We start from the raw sequence: 9514 nt of genomic DNA, 5'->3' as shown, positions 1-9514 counted from the left end.
TCTTAAAATATTTTTTCTTTTTGAACTAAAATCATATATTTTTAACTTAAAACTTTAACCCATTTGAGTCGAAAAAATAACTTTTTGAATCAAAATAATCAAAATTAAGAAAAAATTTTCTTCAACCAAGATTTATTCCATTTTCCTAAATATTCTCTTGACTCAAGATAATTCTCTTTGAACCAAGATAACCTTTCGGTCAGTGTAATTATCAATATATGTAATACATATGTGTGCTAACTTATAAGTTAACATATATGATTGAATATATATACAATACATGTATTAACTTATAAACTTACGTATATAATTAATTATATTAAAACTTACTATATTATATATAAGAAAATATATATCGTTTTTGGCCACTTATATGGTCTCATATTGATTATATATTTTTCCATATATATTTATCATATATGGTATTTTCATGCTGGTGTGTAAACTTTTTTTGTTCGACGATATCTTTGGAACGAATTAACCGATTTGAACGTACTTGTTAGGAATCGAAAGGGCTCACCAAAACTTAGAATTAATTAGATTTTGGGGTAGATCGGTCATGTAGTTTACGAGTTATACGAAGAATAAAAATAACAAATTTCTTTTGTTTTTGGTTTTTCGCGTATAACTTATAAACCACTCGCCCGATCTGCCTCAAAATATAATCGGTTTTAAGTCTTGTTGAGCTCTTTCGATTGCGACCAAGAACTTTCAAATCGGTTCATTCCATCCAAAGATATCGTCGGGCAAAAATTATAATTTTTCAGTGAAGGTATGTTTTACCGGCCTAACAAATTTTTGAGCTCGAAGAGCTCAAAAATTTACAAGCAATAATGTTTTCAAGCTTGTTTTTTCATTTAAAAATATATCAGAAAAATATTTATTTTATTTAAAGTTGTAAAAAAATTTAGTAAATTAAAAAAAAAAAATGTTATAATTGTGTGATCATATTTATTAACTTAAAGTTTATAATCTTCTTTGTTCATTTTAATAAAAATTTATATGTTGTATCTGTGAAATAAAGTATAATAACAGATTCACATTTCATTTTCTCTCTAAAATTAAAGCTGTACACCAAATATTTATAGCAAATAATTTATAACGCATGTAGGCCTAATACATTAATAAATTTTCATATCATCGTCTCCTTAAATTTATACAATGCAATCGATATAATAGAAAAGTAATGCTAAAGAAAATAAATTATAAAAATGAATTCATTTCAGATATGAGAATGCCCGGAAATAATGCGTATTAAATTCTATGATATGCTTATAGACTAAGTTTTGATTTGAGTTTTTGTATTTAAATGATTATCAATTAAAATCCAATTGTTAATGACTAAAATAAAGAATTGAATGGTTCCATAATACGAACTGAAGTTTTTTTTTTTCTGTAGATCATTAACGTGACTTTATTGTGTCGAACGTGACTATGGTTTACGAGCAACAATTGCTGGAAAGTTATTATCATCAAGTATTGGCGTTTAATCCGAACAAAAATCGGTGAGAACTGCAGAGAATGTCGTAGGAGGGCGAAGTGGTCGTCTCTAAGAAAAAAAAAAGATCTTTATAAATTAAAAATAATACATGATCAAATTATAACGGGGGATTAATTTACTTGTTCCCTTGAATTAGACGCTGATGTACTAGCCGAAGGAGCAGTACTTGAAGGATTCTCTTCTCCATGGTCATAATTAATAATTGTCACAGTACGTCCTATCCTAAGCTCTTGTCTAGTCCCTAAAGTAGCTTGTTGACGAGGTAATTCACTAACCTAATTAATATAAATGTAATAGCATTAAATATGAATTAATATTAACGAGCAACCTGCAGTCACTACGTGACTGCTCAATAGGGTGCTTCATTTGAAACGAACATTTTTTTTTAGCGGACACAAGAAAATTTTGTTGTTTATGTTGAGAGAAAAATTCCTTGAAAATTTCAGCTCTTAATTTTAATTTCAAGTACTTCCTCTCGAGCATCGAAGTCTTCCCATTTAAAAAGTATGTAAATCGAATAACTTTTTTTTTTTTAATTACTATAACTTAGCCCGATTTTAAGCTATCGTTTTGTAACTAGTTTTTATTTGTAGAGTAATTGTTGCTTTTTAAAAGCGTATAAAACGGTTTTGGTATAACTCGATTGATGTCGATTGTATCAGCTCTGAAAGTCAATTTTTTTACTTTTTTCATTTATTTTTGTTAATAGTGAAGAAACGGCTCATCTTACAAAAAATATGCATAGGACCAATCTTTTAGGAAATTTTGTCCTCTACAAAACTGCTGATGACACTTATATTGCTAAAGTGCACTGTTCATGAGATACATGCATTTTAACATTTTACAATAAAAAAAATTGTGAGCTTACTAATCTTAAATGATAAAATGTTAAAATGCATGTATCTCATGAACAGTCCACTTTAGCAATATAAGTGTAATCAGCAATTTTATAGAAAACAAAATTTCCTAAAAGATTGGTCCTATGCATATTTTTTTTAAGATGAGCCGTTTCTTTACTATTAACAAAAATAAATGAAAAAAGTAAAAAATTGACTTTCAGAGCTGATAAAATCGACATGGATCGAGTTAGACCAAAACCATTTTATACGCTTTTAAAAAGCAACAAATACTCTACAAATAAAAACTGGTTCCAAAACGATAGCTTAAAACCGGGCTAAGTTATAATAATTAAAAAAAAAAAGTTATTCGATTTACATGCTTTTTAAATGGGAAACTTCGATGCTCGAGAGGAAGTACTTAAAATTAAAATCAAGACCTGAAATTTTCAGGGAATTTTTTTTCAACATAAACAACAAAATTTTCTTGTGTCCGCTAAAAAAAAATTCTCGTTTCAAATGAAGCACCCTACTGCTCAAATATCACTTTAAATCTATAAAATACGCAGAAAAAAAGGATTTCTTGCCGCAACAAAATTTTAATTTGCACCAAGAAATTTTATGCATTATTAATTAAATACAAAAATTGTCTTGGAGCAAGAAAAGATTTTCTTGGTCAAGAAATAATCCCTTGCACCAAGTAATTTTTTCTAGTTCTAAATAAATTTTTGTTTTCAATTCACAATGCAAAAAATTTATTGGGGTAAGTAAAAATTTTCTTTAGGCGAGTAAAGATTTTTTGTGTCAATGAATCCTTTTTTTTTCTATGCACACTTTTTTGGCTTTGAGAAGCTTCCTAAAACCAAAAGGGAGTATAAAAATCTGTCATTTTGGAATAAGTAACGCGATATAAATAATATAGCTATATATTCAGTGACATTCAGTCATATTTAGTGACAGAATAATTAAAGTATTAATTTATTTAAAGAAAATAAATACGATCGTCTTTTTTCCCACGTAATTTAAATGTAATTCGAATGATATAGATAAATTTATTTATCTCAATACTTGGCAATTAAAAAGAGTTTAAACTATCAAAAGGCACAAATTCAAGTCAAGACCTATCTATTGATACCAAATTCAATAACATTAACTAATTCTATCATATAGATATGGCGGGAACAAAATTTTCCTTATTCTCTTAATAATATAGATAATATAAGTAAATAATGAAATATTTATACCTCAGTACTAGGTTTAGGTGTGCTGACTTTATCTTCTTTTATACGCATTGAACGCACACTAGCCGTCAGTGATTCATCATCATTATTATAAGGACAGTGTTTTCCGTTAATCATTTCAATCTTTAATAATGGACAACAATAATCACAGAATGTGAACACCCATTGAGTTACAATAGATTGACTGCAATATGGTCCAGTTCCCGCAACTTGACTATGATACTAGGATATAAAAAAATAAATAAATAAACAAATTAGTAAAAGCAAAATTCAAATAAAAAAAAATGAATATTTCAATTTATATATCATTACTCGCTATCCCACATGACAATACCATATATGATAAATATATATGGAAAAATATATAATCAATATGGGACCAGGTTATTGAAATCGTTTTGACTCAACTTCAACCTTAAATAACTTTCAAAGGAGTGAATTTAGCGAAAAATGTAAAGAAACCTTTTTTGTAGAGCATTAAATTTCCTTCAAACAACTGTCATGGTCTTTATTAGATATTTATTGATTCGTCGGTTACAAAATTCAAAAGTAAAAATGTTAAATCGAAAAAATGTATCAATTTATTAAGATTAATTAATCGAAAACGGCTTGTCTGACGAAAATTTCGGTTCACTGCGTTTTGGTCCCAAAACATTTCATCCCCGACAACTCATCCCCGACAATTCATCCCCGTGACGACCCTGATTAAACAAAATGATTAAAAATGATTTAAAATGATTTGTTTTTTAATCATTTTAAATACTTTTTAATCCTTCAAATCATTTCTAATCCTGTCTCTTATGGACATTTAACGTGTGAAATCATTTTTAATCATTTTGTTTAATCAGGGGATTCATGACAATGACAACTTACACTTCTAATACACACTTTCTCATAACCACATCATTTAGCACCATAGTACATAATCGATCGTTAGTAATTATTTACTTTATATTAATAATAAAATATTATCTCTTAATTACTTATTAACATTAATTCTTAGCGATCAATATAGTTAACTAATTAGTATCACAATTGCTTAAGGCACTTATACAAAACAACTGAATATACAAGACAACATAATATCCAGAAGTCGCGATACTTGACTACATTTAAATGATCTTTTAGATAATGTCGTTATTATTATTGTAATTATTCTTATTATTATTATTGTTGTTGTTGTTTCAATTAAATCATTGGGTTACTAAACTCAAAGTTACATAATATTCGGTTGATGGAAAAAAGTTAGATATTTTTTTTCATGGATTTGATGTGCTTGATAATAGTACAAATATTGATTAAAATAAAAAATGATTAGAAATAATTATCAATATAAGGTAGATTGTCATGGTTAAGATGTCATAAGATGAACAGTCGTCGGGATGATTTATCTCACAGATATATTGTCGGGGATTAATTGTCCGAGGATGATTAGTCGTGAGGATAATGTGTCGGGGATGAGCTGTCGGGGATGAAATGTTTTGGGACCAAAACGCGTGACACCGAAAATTTCCAATCAGACCTTTTTTGTAGGGAATTTGATTTTACATAAGAGTAAGTGGAAATGAATTTTTTTTACTCCAATGTTTTAGCAGTTCTGACGTAAAACATCAAATTATGAATTAAAATTAAAAATAGCGATGATAGACCTCTTAAAATTAATATTAAGGGCTCAAACTTTCATGAAATTTTTTTTTTGTCATTCTGAATAATATTCTCGATACAGCTAAGAAAAAGAGAAATAGTCAATTTTTTTGGCCCAGTCTAATGTTTACTATATATGATATTTTCATGCGGGTATACTCACTGTACATTCAATATTAGGTGTCCAAACGAAAGCGTCTTTCTCCAGTTCTGCTTCTGCTAAAGGAACACGGTTACCTGACTCTGGAAATTCTTCATTTAAATACAACATCAATGTGCCAAATAAATATTCCAAAGAAAATAAATCAAAGGTGACTCTAGAAACGTCTAGCACATGAAAGAAAATTCATTAATTATTATTTTATGAAAAATTTTTTTCAATACTACTTATTATAATTTTAATGAAGCAAATATTTACCAGCAGCTGCTGTCATACGCTCAAAAAGACAAGGAACAACAGTTTTCATTTTTCTCGATGTATATAAAGGTGGAAATCTTTTCATTGATCTATCTCCATGAGAAATAAAGTCCAAAAATTTATTATATAAATCTTTATAATCACTTGTTTCCCCTTGATTATGAGCAGGAATTTTGTGCGTAGCTTCACTATGTTCAAGAGCTTCCCTACTGTATCCTCTCTCGACTACAATTTTAATGATCTCATGATAACATCTTTTAATACCTTCACTCAAAGAAAATTCAATTACAGAGAATTCTGCGGGAATGTAGTCAACAACATTGTCAGCATCTATTTTAGTATAATACCAGTTGACATGTATAAAATAAAATGACATAAGATCAAGTCCTGAAAAGATATAGGTACAAATAGCATAGAAAAAAAACAATGTTAATCAAAAACATTATGACCCGCATGAAAAAACTATATATGTGAAAAAATATACTTTAAAATATATGAATATTATAATGTGATACATTGCACAAAATATAAAATAATATTTACATTTTTGCCGTATTAATATATGATAATATATTGAAAAAAAAAATATTGCTACAATATATTAATTATATATTTATCAATATAATTTTTTTAATGTATGTTTAGCATATATATCTTGGTATGTTTTATTATATATTGATATATTGCATTGGAAGTAGCATATTTATTAATATACAGTACGATGTATATTTTTTATATGTTTTCCAGTATATTGCAAAATATATGGTACTATACATATTTTTCGTACTATGGTATGTTACACAATAAAAACCATGCATTTTAGTTTGTAATTTTCATTTCTATGCTATCGGGCAGCTTCTCAAAAAATATTAATATATAAAGACTATAATTTTCAATATATCGAGAAAAATATAATTTTTAATATATTGGAAAAATATAACTTCAATATACCGCAATCCATAGATTTAAACATATAAGTTCTTCCATATATGATCAATTATATACAGACAATATATCACTAATTATATGAGTCAAAATATATATAAATTTTATTATATTATACTTTATAAATTACATATATACCATTTATATATGACAAAAATATATTGAGCATTATATGAGATAATATATATAAAGAAATATAAAACGTTATATAAAAAGAAATATATTATTAAAAATATATAATCCAATATATGTAAAAAACCTATATTCATAAATATATATATTCTTGCTGCTATATATTTATCACATATTCACCATATATATTTTTATGTATTTTTAACAATATATATAGCTTTTCCATGCGGGGAGTTTAAGTTGAGTTACTACACACGGTTAAAAGTATATGCTTCTTCGATAGTATTATCAATGTAATATTTCATCCTCATTTCATAAGTTCGTTGGTCAATTTGTTGTTTTTCTAGCAACCTTACTGATTTTTCAAGACCTGCACGTGTTTCTTCAGCACCTGCTTTATTTTTCTTTGCTTTATCATAATACTTTTGTTTTTCTTCAACTGACAATGCCTAGACAAGAAAACACTTCACTTATTTCTTTGTCTTGAATTTAACCGAAAAATGGCATTAAAAATGTCGTTGTCAAAAAAATAATTTATCAGTAGTAATAAAAAAAGAGCCATCCGGCCTTACCCGGAATGAAAAGGTAGTTTTCTTATGTAAATACAATAAAGCTACAATAGTGTAATGAATACTTTTTTTGTAAGCTTAAACATGAATTTCAAGGAAATGAGTCATGTCTTATCATTTAGGAGTTATTAGAAGACTAAGCTGCAAAAATAAGCTTTTTTTATTTTTTGTGAAATTTTCGATATCATCAAGTTATTAGAAAAGATGTTTAAAAAAACTAGTAATACAATGAAAATTAAAGCTAATTGTACGAATTTTGAGATATTTTTTACAGAATTAAGTTATCATTTTCGGTTCAAAAGTTGTTTACGGAGCCAGAAAATTTGTTTTTATAGATATATATAGATATATACGATATAACGCACCTTGTCATCATGATAGCACCCGCAATTGTTAACGGATCTTAATGAAATTTTATACACTTATTTATTGGACGATTATCTTGATCAAGATCGATGATGAGCCCAATCGGTCGATTAGTTTGAAAGTTGTGGGTGTTTGAAATTTTTTTTGATTTTCATAAAAATTAATTTTCTGGCTTTATCCTTAAATAACTTTTGAACCAAAAATGATAACTAAAATGGGTAAAAAGTATCTCAAAATTTGGACGATTAGCTTTAATTTTTACTGTAATTCTTGATTTTTTCAAACATCTTTTTGATAATTTGATGATATCGAAAATTTCACAAAAAAAAAAAGCTTATTTTTGCAGCTTAGTCTTCTAATAACTTCTAACTTCATGTTTAAGCTTACAAAATAAGTATTAATTACACTATTGTAGCTTTATTGTATTTATATAAAAAATCTTTTCATCCCGGGTAAGGCTAGATGGCTCTTTTTTTATATTCAAATGATATAACTAAAGAAGTAATGGTGGTTCATAATATTTTTTGTTAGAATAGTAATTCCTTTGTTCCTTACCTTCCATTCTTGATCACACTTAGGATTATTTTGAACTTCTTTTAAATCGTTGAATTTGATTCCTTTTCTTTCCTCTCTTCTTTTAAAATCCAACATAAAATAATAGAACCCATTTTTTTGTGTTTTTTTTGGCATTTTTGTTAGAAAAAATTACTTATTAATAACAAAGAAATAATTTAACGAACTTATACCGGCACTGACGACGTAACTATCAACGCGACTGTAGGCTTCGAGAATCAAATTCAACTGTCTTTATGCGTTACATTCAATCTCACGCGTTAGCTGAGTAAGACTTTCGGGTATTACACTTTCTTCACTTTTAACCAATCAAATATTCAAGTTTTGCTTCGATCATCGTTTCTATTGGTTCATAAATTTTTCTGTCTTACTCACAAAACTCAGATTCAAGTATATATAACCGTAGAGACTAAATACTCTCTATCACAAAACAATGACACATGTATTCACTTATACCAATGAGAGTGAACAACAACAATCCGAATTGTAAACAAAGAACTCACTGTTTTCGAAGAAATCGTTCATATAATATACAATAATACATAGCGTTTATTTATTATAATATACATATTCACTGTACTTCGAAAAATAAAGAGAATACTCTTCTAATACTCATGTAATAATTAAAAATAATTAACTAAATTTATAAATAAAAAAAAAAAAAGACAAAGAAATAACCCTATGTACTAAAAAATAATTATGGAAAAGTTGAAATAATTAACAAAAATAAAATATTTATAATAATAATGTGAGGCTGTAAAATTATCCATATTTTCTTTCCTTTTCCCTTCCAAAATTACAAACTACCTACAAATGATAAAAAATAAGATGTCAATTTGAAGCATTTTAGTGCATACTGCCTTTGATAGCCATGTATTCCATGTTAGCCAAGTTGGCGAGAAACTGGCGAGAAACTTATAGCCGCAACTAGACACCAAGTTGGCCGCAAAAGTTGATACTTCCAAAGTTGATAGACACTTTTTGGGAAAGTTGGTGGCAAAAGTTGGAAATCCATAAATTGACGAAAAGTTGCATTCAATTGTCTCAGAAACCTGCATTCCAGTTGCGGCTCCATACTAGCGTCAACTTTCTCAGAAAGTTGACGGTAACTTGTAGCCAAAAGTTGCAAATGCTAAAGTTGTCGACAGCTTATCGTCAAGTTGGTCGCAAACTAATGAATACCAACTTTTGGATGAGAAACAAGGTTTATAAAGAAACGAAACTATATAAAAAATATAGATGTAAAACTATTATGCTCATACGAAAAATTATTATGCTGTATCATAATA

At 27.5% G+C, this 9514-nt stretch overlaps 1 protein-coding gene across 1 annotated transcript; it reads right to left on the bottom strand.

Annotated features, from left to right (window-relative positions):
• Positions 1-944: 944 nt before the first annotated feature.
• Positions 945-8667, bottom strand: LOC130664908 (protein maelstrom homolog). Its single transcript, XM_057465093.1, has 7 exons — positions 8208-8667; positions 6974-7166; positions 5641-6027; positions 5386-5549; positions 3582-3800; positions 1621-1776; positions 945-1549 (listed from the first exon to the last, which is right to left on the bottom strand). Exons 1-7 carry the CDS (start codon positions 8340-8342, stop codon positions 1487-1489), a joined length of 1317 nt encoding a protein of 438 aa, XP_057321076.1. The 5' UTR covers positions 8343-8667; the 3' UTR covers positions 945-1486.
• Between the last annotated feature and the right edge of the window lie 847 nt (positions 8668-9514).

Source organism: Microplitis mediator, chromosome 3 (assembly GCF_029852145.1).
Source record: "Microplitis mediator isolate UGA2020A chromosome 3, iyMicMedi2.1, whole genome shotgun sequence".
NCBI lineage: Eukaryota > Metazoa > Arthropoda > Insecta > Hymenoptera > Braconidae > Microplitis > Microplitis mediator.
Note: the sequence above shows the minus strand (reverse complement) of the source record. Positions and strands in the feature narration are given on the sequence as shown.

Coding starts and splice junctions, on each gene's coding strand:
- LOC130664908 (XM_057465093.1), bottom strand. CDS start 8,342: ATGCCAAAAAAAACACAAAAAAATGGGTTCTATTATTTTATGTTGGAT. Junction 5,550..5,640: donor GCGTATGACAGCAGCTGCTG/GTAAATATTTGC, acceptor TTCATGTGCTAG/ACGTTTCTAGAGTCACCTTT. Junction 1,777..3,581: donor CACCTAAACCTAGTACTGAG/GTATAAATATTT, acceptor TATATTAATTAG/GTTAGTGAATTACCTCGTCA.